The sequence below is a fragment of the Equus asinus genome, chromosome 16 (assembly GCF_041296235.1).
Source record: "Equus asinus isolate D_3611 breed Donkey chromosome 16, EquAss-T2T_v2, whole genome shotgun sequence".
NCBI classification, from domain to species: Eukaryota; Metazoa; Chordata; class Mammalia; order Perissodactyla; family Equidae; genus Equus; species Equus asinus.
The window spans coordinates 32733467-32750559 of record NC_091805.1 but is presented as its reverse complement, the minus strand read 5'-3'; the positions used below and the strand labels follow the sequence as shown (position 1 = coordinate 32750559).

The 17093-nt window shown below is 36.0% G+C and overlaps 1 protein-coding gene across 1 annotated transcript in view; it reads left to right on the top strand.

Annotated features, from left to right (window-relative positions):
• The window catches only part of DPYD (dihydropyrimidine dehydrogenase), a 768359-nt gene that overhangs the window by 27609 nt on the left and 723657 nt on the right, over positions 1–17093 (top strand). Inside the window, exon 2 of the mRNA XM_044748877.2 lies at positions 11208–11318. Within this exon, the coding sequence (XP_044604812.2) occupies positions 11208–11318 (111 nt within the window). The remainder of the gene's footprint in view (positions 1–11207; positions 11319–17093) is intronic.

The window sequence follows — 17093 nt, the reverse complement described above, 5'->3', positions numbered from 1 at the left end:
AACAGAATTGAATACTGCATAAAAGTGAGAAAAATTGAGAGTTAAACTAAGGCTCATAGCATAATAATAACAAATGTTTCAAAGGTTGCATTTTCTTGATTTTAAATAGTCCAACTCCCAACTTACCACATACTCCTTGCCTCACTCTTATGCTTCTGAAAAGGAAAAGTATCTTATGATAATCCTTCATATTAATAAAATCCAAAATTGATAGGTTGTTTTTTTGAGTGTTATTTTAGTTCTTATTTCTAATATAAATCACTTGCTGGCCCATGTATGTTTCCTTTGAGCTGTTAATCATATACATGAAGGGCAACTAGTCTATCCTTCATTTATTTTGTGAACCTGAAAGTTATGTTACTTGCTCAAAAGTATAAATTATAGGATATGAATTTTCTTTTCTTATCCTTTTTTTTTTTCTTTTTCTGCTTTATCTCCCCAACCACCCCGTACACAGTTGTATATCTTAGTTGCAGGTCCTTCTAGTTGTGGGATGTGTGAATTTTCTTAATTACCCAGTGAACTGGTGAATTTTTTCGGTTATTTAATAATCCTCATCAGTTCTTTTCCTTCATGATTTTATCTTGGTTTTCTGTATATAGATTCATATATATATTCAACTCTTGCAAACACAAGATACTATCATAGCATGGATTTTCAGAGTTATTCCTTATCTAAATATTAGTTTTCATTTAAATAAATAATACATGAATGCTTTTCAATATTATATTAAGTAAAAAACAATTTATAATTAAAGTAGTGAAATTTTTAAATAAAATAGCTGTAGTACAGGTTCTTATCTTTTATATATATAATTTTTTTTTTTTTGGGTGAAGCAGATTGGTCCTGAGCTAACATCTGTTGACAATCTTCCTCTTTTTGCTTAAGGAAGATTGTTGCTGAGCTAACATCTGTGCCACTCTTCCTCTATTCCATATGTGGGACACCTTCACAGCATGGCTTGATGAGCAGTGTGTAGGTTCCCACGCAGGATCCAGACCTGTGAACCCTGGTCTGCTGAAGTGGAGCGCATGAACTTAACCACTATACCACCAAGTCAGCCCCCTCTTTTTTATATTTTTGGTATCACTTTATAAGTGCTCGCATGTGACACTTTGTTTTCAGTATTTGTAATGAAAGTTTATGAATAGTACATAAATTTGTATATATGTCATTCATGCTTTGCTATTCAAAAGTTTAAAGGTTAAAGGAAGATGTATAATTAATGGCTAGTATTGCTTTCTTTGTTAATATTGTTTTTACTTTTCAAAATTAATTTTTGTTTATTCTGAAGTTTCTTCTTGATAAAAGTGTAGACTCAATGAGATATGATTTGCAATCTTAAGATAAACAGCTATCTTTTGAGTTAATGCCCCAGTGTTAACAGCGTTTGCGTGGTTCCACAGATAGCAGAATCCTTTCCAGGACTATTATGGACTGAATGTTTGTGTCTCCCTTAAATTTCACGTGTTGAAGCTCTAGCTCTCAATGTGATAGTTTTCGGAGATGGGGCCTTTGGGAGGTAATTAGGGTTAGGTGAGGTCTTGAGGGTGGGCCCCTCCTAATGGAATTAGTGCCTTTGTAAGAAGAGATACCAGAGAGTTCTCTGTTTCTCTGCCTGTGAGGACAGTGAATAGGTGGCTGTCTGCCAGCCAGGAAGTGATCTCTGACCAGTAACCGAATAGGCCTGCATCTTCATCTTGGATTGTCCATCCTCCTGAGCTGTGAGAAAGAAATGTCTGTTGCTTAAGCCACACAGTATTTATGAGATTCTTTTATAGCAGCCAGAGCTGATTAATACAATGTCTAAGTCAGAATCAGTCACCACCTTTGGCATGCTCTGTTCTCTATTAAGAACTGTGAGATTAATATCAGATGTATAAGTTATGCTTCCTGTGGTTGAGTTCTCAATCTTTTCTGAAAGACAATAAAAAGACGTTTTTTCAATTAGAGAGCACTTAGGTGCCTGGTGTGTGGTGTGTATTCTAGAAGTGAAGGAGAGTCACAAACTGGACCTGCAAAGCCAGACAAGAATTTCATGTGGCAGACCTTTGCTTGTTGAATAAGAGAGTGACATGCTGAATGTGACGTTTTAAGATATGTAAACTATTTTGTTTGTAACTATTTGTTCAATAGAAGTGAATCAAATTTCCCAGGCAATAGCACTAGCATTCTGAAGGGGTTCATTCATTTCAAGTTGATGAGTTTTTTTGATGTTTTATAAATTGATCACTTTTGTTCTGACCTTTCTCTGGAGGGAAATGTAATGTGAATTCACCTAAACATGTTGGGACCAAAGGTCCATGAGATACATACAGTTGTGTGTATTATAAAATGATATCTACATTGCTATATATATGTAGTGGATTTTAAAAATCTGTATTTGAATTTCATGACCCTTCTACACTTCCATTTTAATTTGTGAAAAGCATATTGAATTTTCAGGCAGTCTGCCTTTGAAATTGCAGGCTTAGGGCAAAGATAACTTCAGGGACCAATGATTTGGTTTCACCTGAGATACATCTCTTTTTTCTTACTATCTTATTTATAGTTATCTTTTCACTTGTTGCCTTCATCTTTTTCTATATTCCTGTACTTTAAAAAAATCATGCCCATGTATATATTCAGAATTGGCCATATAAGAACATGAATATGCATTGGTTAAATGGAGTCTAAAATCTAATTCTGGCACTGATGGATAACATATAGTAAACACTTACTGTGTGTACCATTCTAGGCAGTTTTATGTATCATATGATTTATTTCTCAAAATAGTCCTATGAGGTAGGTACTATTACTAATTGCCATTTTATAGTTGAAGAAATAGAGGGATTGAGAATGTAAATAACTAACAAAAATAGAGTTAAGATCTAAGCCCAAATTTGACCTCAAACACCATGCGTATTGCTTAGTGAATGCTTAATAAAATGAAAGTTGTAAGATTTAGGACTGTCAGAGATTCCTTCCTTCATCAATTGTTTATTAATTACAATGAGTCAGCCATTGTGCATAAAGGGAAAATTGGCCTTTTTTTAGAGCTAGTAAAATGAAAAAAGTAGGAGATAATTTACTTGGGAAGGTTGTCTAACCTAAAGGAAAAGAAGTCTGAGCCTGGACAGAGAATGGAAGTGCATTCAAAAAAAAAAAAAAGGAAAAATCTGAGAGTCCTTGTCCAGGACTGATTACCATGGATTTCTAAGGTTTTCAGATCTAAAGGTTATATATATGTATCTTAAGTGTGGGCATAGGATGCAAAATGAAGCTGCGTTCTCTCATCTTCTGCTCCTAACCCAGCAGATGACTGACTGTATCGGTTCTGAGCTTATCCAAGAACCAAGTCACCTTTGTAAATTCCTAAGATACTTTCTTAAATTCACCCTATAAAGGATAGATACCAGAAAGGGTGGGATAATTGGCTGAGATGGGGCTTATATGCAAGATTGTTAATTGAGTAGATACTGAAAATTTCAGTTCTCCATCGATCAACATTTGTTAGATTATTGCCTGGATGAAACAACAAATACTGATCAAATTCATCAATCAATGAGTTTTTCTGTTTATCTGAGAATATTTATTGAGGAAAAAGATGGCAGCACAATACAATGTTTTATCAAAATCAAGGTATTTATGCCCAATTATGAAAAAATGAGAAAAGCATGGTTTTTACTGTTTTATTTTTAACCTAATGCAATGGAAGGTAGGAAACAACTTATAGAGGACTCAGCATAAGCCATCAAAGACAAAATTTAAGCATAATTTAAATCAGACAAAATATAATTCATCAAGTTCAGCCTGTAAATCTAAAAGGTCAGTATAGATACATATCATGTTAACAACTAAGAATTATAGTAAGTAATGACCAGTATTGAAGAGGAAATATTTGTTTATAATTTAAAATGCAAAGAGTGAAGGAAGCTTAATGGTGTGTTATATTTGGATAATCAATATTGTGATAAAAAACAAAGCCATGTTTTTAGAAAGAGGAGATGTTGGCCAAATGGCTTCCTGCAGTTGGAATGCAAGCTCTCAATAATACTGCAGTCCAGTATTTTTGGGCTAAGACTTAATGCTTTTATTTGTGAAGTGATGGCTTGTGATTGTAGTCAGTATGGGCTCCTCTTTGTCCTCTCTTTGGTAACACAGAAAGACTCTCCTCAGATGCAGAATTCTAGTTTGTATTTTGAGGCATTCTGACTGCTCCCCGAAATAGTGGGATAACATATAACCCTGATTTGATCTCATATGTAAATCTGTCTTTGGATCATATTCTGTCATTTCTTAAACCGAATAAAATTAGTGCAGTGAAACTTTTTTCTGCCTCTGGAATCACCAGTACATTTTTATTCTGTTACTGCAAATGATTGGGAAAGCCAAAAGGCAAGTTCTTTGCATGGGAGAAAATCTCCCTCTATAAGTAACATACCTTATATCTGAAAGGGTTAAGAGACCTCTTAAAGTGCTCAATTTATCCAGAGAGGGGACCCCATGACCCTGTTAGGATCTGGCATTGGTCATTTCTTAGGAGGAATGCAATTTAGAACTCTCCTATATTGTTCCACCAGCTGCTTATTGATGATATTGACTTTCAGTTTTAAAAAGTCTTGCTTTGGAAAATTGTTTTTAACAGCTCTCAGCCACTCATGTCCTGTATTTTTATTTTATATCACTTTTCATTTGGGATATTATTAAGTCAAATCCTTGGTAACCATTCTCCACAATCTAATTTATTTTTACCCAAGATCCATTGAATTCAACTCACTGCCTTTTCACAAAAGGTTAACCCAATATTTCATGTTATGTTATACTTTCTACTTATGCTATGTAAAATAAAAGTTACTGTGATAAGCAGCCAATAAATTGCATTCACAGTGTTTATTCTTAAAAGTTATATTACTACGCTGACATAGATAAACATAATCATTTATCACAATATGGATCATGAAAGTAAAAACTAAAATAAATCCACCCATCTTTCTTGCACGTTAGTTATTTTGCTTTAAATGTTGGCCACAATAACTACTTTTAAAAAATGTCACCTTTTTATTTATCAGTTTGAGTTAATGTATGAGATTAGTAGTGGTTCAAGGTTGAATAACTAGACAGACAAAAAACTGCATTTATTTCATAAGGAGAAAATGTTTTCCTTTTTTATGTGTAAAAATGAGGTTTCTATTTTCTAACGTTGGCTCTTGTTAATGGATTGCTCTGGCATTATTTCATCATAAGGAATAAAACTCATAGCTTTATTGTGTGTTTATTGTCCAGAAGACACAGACATCTAAATTGATAGATTGAAGAAATATCATGTGTGTCATACATAGGAATTACTAAAAATAATCTTTATTTATATTGGGCTGTTAAAGGAAGTCTTAGTGATGTTTGAGTGACTACTGTGTATAGCAAAATCCACTGAATGTAGAATTCAGTGGTTATTATTTTTTTTGGTAACAGCTTTATTGAGGTATAATTTATACAGCACACAATTCACCTGTATAAGGTGTAGAATTCAAAGGTTTTTAGTGTATTCATAAAGTTGTGCCGCCATCACCAAATCAATTTTCAACACCCTCAAAAGAAACTGTATACCCTTTAGCAGTTACTCTCCATTTTCCTATAATCCCCCAACCCCTGGCAAGCACAATCTACTTTCTGTCTCTATAGGTTTGCCTATTCTGGATGTTTTATATAAATGGAATTAAACAATATGTGATCTTTTGTAATTGACTTCTCTCAGCATAATGTTTACTATGTTTATCTAAGTTGTTTATGAATTTTCCAAATTTCTTTCTGTTCTTGATATCTAATTCCATTCCATTGTGGTTGGAGAACTACTTTGTATGAATTTTTTTAAAATTCACTGAAGCTTGTTTTATGCCCTAGCATATGGTCTGTCCTAGAGAGTGTTCACTTAAGAAGAATGTGCATTCTGCCGTTGTTGAGTGGAGTGTTGTACAGATATTTCTTGGGTCTAGTTAGTTGATAGTGTTGTTCAAGTCTTATGTCCCCTTATTGTTCTTCTGTCTTTGGTATAGAATTCTTGGTTGACGTTTTATTTTATTTTAGTACTTTGAAAATCTCATCCCACTATTTTCCGAAATATATTATTCCTGATGAGAAGTCAACCGTTAAACTTATTGGAGTTCCTTGCAAATGATGAGTCATTTTTCTCTTGCTATCAAGATTTCCTCTTTGGTGTTGACTTTTAGCATTTTTACTAATGTGTCTATGTGTGTTTCTCTTCGCATTTATCCTACTTCACATTTGTTGAGTTTCTTGGATTTATAGTTTAAGATTTTTTCTGTCTCTTTTTTTTAAAATCAAATTTGGGAAGTTTTCAGCTATTATTTCTTCATATATTTTTTTTCCTCCTTTCTCTCCTCACCTTGTGATATTCCCCTTACAATATTTTGGTGTCCTTGATGATGTGCTACATATCAAGGGTCTGTTAATTTTTTTTCATTCTTTTTTGTCGCTGTTTTTCTGCTTACATAATCCTTCTTGCGATCTCTTTAAGTTTGCTGATTCTTTCTTCTGCTGGTTTAGATCTACTTTTGAGCCCCTCTAGTGAATTTTTCAATTCGGTTATTGTTGTTTTCAGCTCCAGAATGTCCATTTGGTTCTTTTTCATAATAATTTATATTGCTCTATGAATATTCTCTATGTGACAAGATATTGTCATCATACCTTCCTCACAATGGCTGCTTTGGTGTTTTTGTTAAATCTGACACCTGGGCCCTCAGAAAGACAGTTTCTGTTGTCTACTTTTTTCTTGTATGGATCACACAATCCTATTCCTTTGAATATCTTGCGATTTTTTAAAATTAAAAGCTGAACATTTTAAATAGCATAGTGTAGCAATTCTGGATACTAATACCCCTCTCCCACCTCCAGGAATGGGGGCTTGTTGTTCTTTGCTTATTTGTTTAGTGACTTGATGAATTATTTAAGGAAAGTCTGTTTTGCCCACAGTGTGAACCTCTGATAGCACTCTCAGAGGGTGAAGGCTTGGGCATAATAACACAGTTATTATGTGCACAGTTATTGGGCACAACCCTGGATGACAGTGGTTTTAGCGGAGCTCTCTATGCCTTGTCCTCTGATTTCTCTGTTAAACTGTCTGCCTGTGTTGCTGTTCCACCCAGCTCTTAGTCTCTACTGATTGCTGGTTGATTTCTCTATTATTTTTGACAATGCCCTGGAATATAAATCGCTCCACAGTGTGATTCAATTAAATTTGGGCTTCTTTGCTGGGAGACTTTTTGAGTTTTTTTGTGACCCCAGGGGAGCTATTCTTAGCTATCTCTTTCTCTGGGTCCCTCTGGTGAACTGTTGGGCTTATAATTTGTTTTATTGCTCTTATGAGGCTACCAGCTTCCTCTTAATTGTTTGCAATCAAAATCTTTATTGTTTTTGAGGGGCCAGCCTGGTGGCATAGCACTTGGGTTCAAGAGCTCTGCTTTGGTGGCCCGGGGTTCGCCAGTTCGGATCCTGGATGTGGACCTGCACACCACTTATCAAGTTATGCCGCGGCAGGTGTCCCATATGTAAGGCAGAGGAAGATGGGCACAGATGTTAGCTTGTGGCCAGTCTTCCTCAGCCAAAAGAGGAGGATTGGCGGCAGATATTAGCTCAGGGCTCATCTTCCTCAAAAAAAAACCAAACCAAACTTTATTGTTTTTGAGAATTTGAGCTTCCCCTCATACAAATTAAAATAAAGTCAGTTCCTTTGGGGAGAGCTGTCTGTTCTTATGGCCTGCCTCTTGCTCCAGGAAAAATCTCTGAACCACAGCTCCAGAGCTAGGCTGGTGACAATAGCCTGCTACTCTCAAAGTGACACCCCTGCTTTGTATAAGAGCATGGCACTGGTGTAGGCAGTAGCCCCAGATCTCAGCTTGTTTCTCCTGGTATGCTAACTCCAAACCATAGCAAGCTGAGATGAGGGTGATCAGGTCCCCAGTGTTATAGGTCTGCTGCTCCTGAGGCAGAGCCTCTGCTCTATGAGTGGGGTCTGTGTGGAGCAAAGGAGCTCCTGACTTCTCAGCTGCACTTTCCTGGAGTTTAGTTGCTGCATGGCAGGTAGAGAGGGGAAGGGGATGATAAACGCTGACAGCTCTCCCCTCCTTGGGAGATACCACAGCCCTCAACTAGAAGCAGGAGGCAGAGACCCCATGTTCTTCACTGCACTCAAGTGAAGAAGTTTTGTCATGCTGAACTGGGAGACGGGAGGGTAGAGACAGGTTGTACTTCAAATGCCGTAGACTCCTGCCGTTCTTAACAAGTTTTATTCGATCTTTCCTGGATAAATGTATCTTCATTTGACTTTCAGACAAATTCGGGAGACTTTAAAGGTTTGTTATTTTTATCAATTATGTTTGTTTTGATGGGTTTGTTGATCTGCGGAGGCCCTCAAGCTACCATTCTGGAAGTGACCCCTAGTGGTTATGTTTTTAAAGGCTTGGATAAGACAGGGCTTTGAAATTAATTGTTTATTGAATTACTCAGGTACTGTTTAGTATTGTTTGTACATGTGGTTAAAAAGATTTTCTTTTCTACGTTATATCTCACAAATTCGCAGTAAAATATAGACCACATCTTTGGGTGAATTTGAATATAAGCCCAACATTCAGAAGAAGTGAGTTCTAATTCAGTTCCTTCTGCATATTAATTGTGAGATTAACCACACTGACCTTATTTGCTCATCCAAAATATTGAGATAATAGTAGCTTTTTGTAAGTTAGATTAGATAATGTGTGTGAAAGCAATTTGTAAACTCTTAACGTTGTTATTACTGGTTTAAATCAAATCTGGAATGAAGTGCCTCTTTTCTGATCTTATTCTCATCTAAGAATACTGTGTAAAATTTATCTTAAAGAGTCATTTGTTATGGTTTACATCGTATTATCATTTTTTTTAAAGATTTTATTTTTCCTTTTTCTCCCCAAAGCCCCCCAGTACATAGTTGTATATTCTTCGTTGTGGGTCCTTCTAGTTGTGGCATGTGGGATGCTGCCTCATTGTGGTTTGATGAGCAGTGCCACGTCTGCTCCCAGGATTCGAACCAACGAAACACTGGGCCGCTTGCAGCAGAGCACGTGAACTTAACCACTCGGCCACGGGGCCAGCCCCTACATCGTATTATCATTAATAAATATTCTTATAATATCATTTGTTATAGTTTGAATCATATTATCCTTAATAAATATTCTTATAAAATCAGCCAGGATATCACTTAGTAAATGATTACTTTAGATAAGTTTATTGTAGAATTATAATAATTGAGGGGAAACATTTTTGGTGTATGCCTAGAAGTATTATAATTTCTTTTATCTATTCATTTATTTTGGTCTTTTTGATAGTTATTTGTGAAGCCCAATAAAGTGTCTTTTTCATATATGAAGAAAATTAAATGACCCATTAATTTTCATAGTATCTAGATTTGGAAATTGATCTGAGAGTTGGTTAAGTCTAGAAGGAATTTCATTCTCAGGGTCTCTGTGAAAATCTTACCCAGTCTCTGCATGAGCAAGTCATGGGCAGAGAATTACTGTCACACATATCCCTGGATTTCGTTTTTGCTGCACTTTAATTGTTAGGGTGTTTATAGTTTAGAAAGCATGCTGTATCATGCATTTCATTTATTGTTTACTGCAGTCTTTTGATCCAAGTGTTGCCACATTTTGCGTGTGAGGAAGCTAAAGATCCAAAAGAATAAATGAGGGGCTGGCTCCGTGGCCGAGTGGTTAAGTTTGCCTGCTCCACTTCGGCGGCCCAGGGTTTTGCTGGTTTGGATCCTGGGCGCGGACATGGTACCTCTCCTCAGGCCACGCTGAGGTGGTGTCCCGCTTGCTGCAACTAGAAGGACCCACAACTAAGATATACAACCATGTACTGGGGGGATTTGAGGAGAAAAAGCAGAAAAAAAAAAAGAAGATTGGTAACAGTTGTTAGCTCAGGTGCCAATCTTAAAAAAAAAAGAATAATTGATTTAGTCCAGTTTATATGGTCAGTATGGATTAAAACCAAATTCACGATTTTGAAATCATTTATTTCACAGACATGAACATCTGCTACCTAGTTGGTGCTGTATATTAGAGACTCAAAGTTTAAAAGAATGAATCTCTAATCTCTCAACTCGAAGCATTTATGCTTCAGGAGGGAAGAAAGATTTATAAAGCTACAGTTACTGTATGGACTGCTATGTCCTGGTAGAGATGTTTGTGTGGTCCAGAACAAAAAGACAGATCTAGGTTAGTCAGGGGAATCCTCTTGGAGAGGAAGGTTTGAGATGAATGTCCTTTTAAATGACTGCAATGAAGTTGGCTGGTGTGATTTCTAACACAGTCTCAGCTACCACTTATGTATTTATATCTGAATCCAAATCTTCCTCCGTTAATTTTTACAGTCTGAGTTGTGCATTCTCTGCTAATACAAAATAAGTTAAATCCCTCTTCCATGTGAAAGCTCTTCAACTGTTGAAAACCTCTGTCTCATTCTAAGTCTTTTCTCCAGTTTTTTTCTTCAGCTATTACATATTGTTTTTTAACACGTAAACACTGTTGAAAGATGTTGGGAAAAATTGTTAATTGGAGTAAACTGATGCAATTACCACCATGATTCCTTTTCTCTGGTCAAGGTTCATTGTTTTGTTGTTGTATTCCTGTTTCTTACTTTGTTTTTCCTGAAGAATTAATTTTTACCAAGAATTGTCTGACAAATTCGTAGAAGATATAAGAGGAATTACTCCAGTCCTATTTTGCCCAGTATAGCCCTGTTAATGTAAGCTAACTGTTTGAGGAGCCAGGTCACATTTTGGACATACTTTTAGCTTTTTGTCAGTTCATATCCTTAAGAGTTTTTCTTAATTATTTGGTTTTTTCTAAAAATAATTTGGTCCTTCTTTCTTTATCTGTATGAATGTTTGTTGTATCAGGATTTTCCCACACTGGACTCTCTTTTTAAACCAAGTATAGAATTTCTCACTTACTTTTTTTTGACACCATCTTGATAATTTTGAGTCATTCTTCTAATTTGTTTAGATCACATGTAATCTTCTTTTTCTGCCACATTGTCATGAGAATTTTCTCTCCTAGCTAAGCCTTTCTTCAGGGTGGGAGTGCTGTGTAAAGAAATCTTAAAATAAAATTTTGATTTTTTTTTAAATGCCCACATATTTTCCTATGTTTATACATTGTTTGTACTGTTTTCAGAGTATCCTGGCTTTAAATCCTCGAACACAAACTCATGCAGTTCTGCGTTCCACTTCGGCCAAGAAATTAGACAAGAAACATTGGAAAAGAAATCCTGATAAGAACTGCTTTGTAAGTACCACTGATACATGATTTCACGCTGGAAATTATCTCATTCTACACATTGTAAGACAAGATTTTACATATGCTTTGAAATACAATTAAATATGCATAAAGTACAGCTGTGATTTTTTTATATTTTAAATATTTTATATTTGAATAATCTTGAAAGTGTGTTTAATTTTACTGCTTTGAAAAATCTGTTGCAATGCCTAAAAATCATATACATTTGGTTTGATGCCAACATTTTCCTTAAAAATCTATGAAGTTTCTCTTAGATTTGTTTTATGTAGTGACATAATGATACAGAACAGTTTCCATATTACGGATATATTTCAGCTGAAGAAGGGTACGCTAGTATATACATACTATTTGAAAATACACTTTTGGGGAACATGTGAACATTAGATATTTAGTGTGAATATCTCATATTTCCAGGTGAGGTGCAGAAGCAAAACACTGTTTCTCTGAGTTTACTGTTTGCTAGAACCTTATTTAACTGGCCCTATGAGGTGATTACAGAGCTAAGACTCGGAGGCCATAAATTGGAGACGGGGATTTAGTATAACCTTGAAGGCAATATTTAAAATGCCATCTTAGGGGGTAGAAATCTGTAAATTTAGAAAGCAATTTCCTTTTTTTCTGATTTCTCAAAATGAATTTCCTCAAATTAATTTTCTCAAATTAATTAATGAGACAATTAATAGTTTTAGCTTATTTAACATTAGCTTTTTTGGTACTTTGTATATAGTGTCTAACATAATGATTTTAGTTTATTTTATGTACTTCATTGTTCCTTCCTACATATGAATTGTTTGAGGATGGGAGTTGAGGGTTTGTGTGCATGTGTGTATGTGTTTATCTGATTTTTTATTTTTCTGTCACTGACCACCCAGCCAAGTTTTTTGAATGAAAAAAAGAAATAGAAATACAGGGAAACCATCTGACTTGAGATGATCACACAGCCACTTAGTAGCAGACCTGAATTTGGAACTCAGTTTTCCTTGCTCCAGTTTTGTGAGGTTTGCATTATACCATGGCAATTTTAGTAGAGGTCTCTGGAAGGACATCAGTGTGGCCCAAATTAGATCAAGGAATAGACTGAGTATAAGGCATGACCCTGTATAATGATGTGAACAATTGAAGAGCAGTGAAAAAAGAATCATGTAATTTTTGAATTTAGAAAGCCTTTAAAGATTATCAAGTCTAAATTTCTCATTTTAAAGGTGTAAAAACTATGATCCAGATAAATTAGATGACTTCTTTAAGGTCTTAGTTATAGATTATTAAACTATTTATGGTCAGAATTTTACTTAGAAAGAGAGGTTCTCTATTATGATTGTTGTTATTATTTTATGGAAATTTAGCATTTTTATTCCATAATGATATCCTTGAGTGTCTTATTTTATCATATTTTCTATAATCGCAAAGATGCAGTGAGATGGGCTCCTTCCATTAAATATACATTGGTACAAATTCCTAGAATAGCAATTTGACGATGTCTTCGACAATACTCATTAACATCTGTGTTAGTTTGCTGGGGCTGCCATAACCAAGCCCACAGGCTGGTTGGCCTGAAGAACAGAAATTTATTTTCCCACAGTTCTGGAGGCTAGGAGTTTGAGATCGAGGTCTCAGTAGGCTCAGTTTCTTCTGAGGCCTCTGTCTTGTCTTTTAGATGGCTGTCGTTTCTGTTTCTTCACATTGTCTTATGTCTGTGTGTGACTATGTCCAAATTTCTTCTTCTTATAATGATACCCATCATACTAGATTAGGGCCCACCCTAAGAACTCATTTTAACTTAATTACCTCTTTAAAGACTGTCTCCAAATATAATTATATTCTGAGGTCCTGGGGTTAGGACTTCAACATAGGAATTTTGAGAGGACACTGTTCAGCCCATCGTAATACCTTTAAATTATCAAACACTTACACCAAGTAATTCATCTTCTAGTAAACTATCCTAAGAAAACAATTAGGAATGTACGTAAAGAATTCAGTAGAAAGAGGATTATCCCAACATTATTTATTTCATAGAGAAAAATGAGAGTAAAGATCCACCGAATTCCAACCACTGGGTTGTGCTTAAGTAAATTAGGGCATATTCATTCAGTGGTAAATTGTGCAACTATTAAAATTATTTTGGAAATAATTAAAAATCTAGAAATATACTCACAATCTATATTACTTGGAAAATGCCTGAAACACCACTATATTTAAGAATAATTATGTGTACTTATCCATAACCACATCTTTACACATATCCACAAAGAAAAAAGAAAATATAGCTAAATGTTAATAGTGATTCTTTGTTTCCTTGTCACTTTTGTACATTTCAAGTTGTCTATAAAGAGCAAGTATTAGTAGAAAAATAAAATGAAAACTTTCAATATATGTTAAAATAATTTTATAAGATTATATTTATTTCTCTGGATGTATACCGTTTTGAAACTGTTTGTGACACACTTGGATTAGCAAAGAGCAGTGAGATTCATTCCCTAAGGGGAAATAAGAAGGTAGGGTTAAAAGTTATCCTCAGTGCAATTAAAGAATGTGGTTCCTTTTTATTATTATAGTCTTGGTGCTGGCATGAAGAATTGAATAAAGCTTTCACCAAAAGATATTTATTTTTTGGGGCTGGCCCGTGGCCGAGTGGTTAAGTTCGCGCGCTCCGCTGCAGGTGGCCCAGTGTTTTGTTGGTTCGAATCCTGGGCGCGAACATGGCACTGCTCATCAAGCCATGCTGAGGCAGCGTCCCACATGCCACAACTAGAAGGACCCACAACAAAGAATATACAACTATGTGCTGGGGGGCTTTGGGGAGAAAAAGGAAAAAAATAAAATCTTAAAAAAAAAAGATTTTTATTTTTTAAAATTTGTAAATTTTCATACTTGTGTTTCATAATCACTCATCTAAATTAAAAAACCTTATATATAAGACAAACATAAGAGGACTCTGAAAGATGGAGAGAAGGACACAGAACCTGAAGACTGACATGTGGTGAGTTCCCTGGGTTTTCTTTTTTCATCATATATTCCAGCCTTGGAGCTGAAGAAATTGGAAACCCAGAAACGCCAACCAGCGCACACACAAACACACACACAAAAGCCACAACAAAAATCTGTTCTCTCTAGCTGAAAGACCAGGAAGTGACAGCCTAGCAAGACAGAAAACTTTTAGACAATAACTGCTCTACTCTAGCCATACACTACAAAAAATTGTGGACCCCCATCCCTATGCATTTTGTAAAGGCTGAGTGGGGAGCCTAGACTTCCACTCTGTGATGGGGTAATGAGATGCCCAATACCCCTACTGGGTGAAAGAGTAGGGAGTCAAGACTTTCATTCCCACTAGCCAGCAGCTAACCAAGCCAGCCCACTCCCTTATCTATAATCTGTGCTGTCACTGGAGAGAACGCAGGACTTCCACCTCCATCCAGAAGAAAAGAAAAGAAGGTGGAGCTGAAAAATACTCAAAACAGAAATAATGGCTAAAAACTTCCCAAATTTGTCAAGACACATAAACCTAGCAATTCAGAAACCCAAGTGAAACCCAAAGAGATCCACAGCAAGACATATCATAATTAAACTTCTAAAAATTAAAGACAAATACAATATCTTGAAAGAAGCCTGCCCACTTGCCTCAAGGTAGGGACAACTCATGTGAGCATTTGACTCTGGCTAAGACTGGACAGTACCATTCACTGCATCCTTGCTCAGCATTTCCCTCCTTCCTACCCTGCTTCACCCCTACAGTACTGGTTTTTCCTGAAGAGTGCTCACTCCGTAAAGCACGTGCACCAGAATCTGTGTCTCAAATTTTGCTTTCAGGGAAAATGAACTTTAAATTGTTAAACAGAGCCAAATCTTGGCCTATATCAGCAGCTCTCGGTACAGCCACTCACTCTCTCCTTCCTGAAATATATTTTCCACTTGGCTTCCAGGACACCAGACTCCTTGGATTTCTCTTTTCCTCATTGGCTTTTCCTTCTTGGCCTCTTTATTGGTTATTCCTCATCTTCTCACCCCTAAATATTAGAGTGCCCAGGTGGTCTCATTGGTGATCTCATTCTGTCTCCTTACTCTAAATGCCATCTATGGACTGATGACTCCTATATTTATATCTCTAGTCTGGAGCACTTTCTTCGATTCTAGACCTCTACAGCCAAGTGCCTCCTGAATACCACCACTTAGATGTCTAATAGGCATCTCAGACTTAAATGTGGAAAATCCAAATTATGATCTTGCCTCCAAAACCTGTTCTTCCTGGAGTCATCTCCATTCATTCTTTCATTTACAGCAAAATATTAAAGTCCGCAATTTGAGTATTTCTCTCACCTCCCATAACTAATTAGAAAATCCTTTGACTTTGCTTTCAGATATGCATACCCAGAATCTGATTACCTCTCACCACCTCTACCACTATCAACCTTTCTAAGCCATCACCATTATGTGTCATCTGAATTGTTTCGGTAGCCTTGAAGTGGGTTTCCATGTTTCTGCCCTTTCCTCGTAGAGTCTCTTCTTAATAATACACCCAAGTAATCCTTTTAAAATTCTTGTGCTTAGAGTCTTTCAGTGGTTTTCCAGCTTACTTGGAGTTGGCAGTGTTCTTTGTACAGTTAGCCCTCAGCAAGCCCTTCTCTGGCCACCCTATTTAAAACTCTAACCTGCACCCCTACGTAGCTCTCCTTAGACTTCTCTGCTTGATTTTTCTTGATAGCACTCAACACTGATATACTGGTTTTTTTTTTAAATTTTTTTTTTAAAGATTTTATTTTTTCCTTTTTCTCCCCAAAGCCCCGCTGGTACGTAGTTGTATATTCTTGGTTGTGGGTCCTTCTAGTTGTGGTATGTGGAACGCCGCCTCAGCGTGGTTTGATGAGCAGTGTCACGTCCGCGCCCAGGATTCGAACCAACGAAAAACTGGGCCGCCTGCAGCGGAGCGCGCGAACTTAACCACTCGGCCACGGGGCCAGCCCCACTGATATACTGTTTTTCACTTGCTAATGTATTTATTATCTGTCTTTTTCCACTAGAATATAAAGTTCAGGAGGGCAGGGGTTTTGTGTGTTGTTCATCATGCATTTTGTTTCATATGCTGAAGATAGCTTCTAGAGCAGTTGGTTCTCACTAAGTGTTTGTTGAAAGAATGCATGAATTAATATGACCCTTCTTTTACATATTCTTTACATACTCAGCATAAGGATTATGTATTTTCTTATATTGTACTATACAAATTCCAGAGTACTTTTGCATTTTGTGTTTAACTTTTTACCATGACGCAAATGGACAATTCAGATTTATTTCCTTGTTTTATTGATGAGGAAGACTATGCTGAATATGGTAAATGATTTACATAAGATCATTAAAATTACTTACTGTTGCAGTCAGGTATAGAATTCTGGGCATCTGAATCCAGTGTGTCCTTTCCAGTATATCAGCTGGCCTCCTTAGAAAAGACAAATAAGATTATAAGAAATCAGATATGTCAAAGTTAAGGAAACTGTGAATTTTAATGGCTGTTACGTTTGTGACCAGTAATGTTACATCATTTCTGAAGACAGTGAAAAAGGTACATTTCAACCACTTCCCTTACCACCAAATATAAAGGTTTTTTAAAAAAATGTTTGTTTGATTTTCTAACTATTTTGCTTTGGCTTTCCAATTTTCTGTTTTAATTTAATTCAGGTAATGACTGACTTACCACTCTTTGCATATCTGCATCATGGTTGTGGGTTGGGGGTTTTTAACAACTCAGAGAAGTTTTTCTTGCGCCACTGTGTA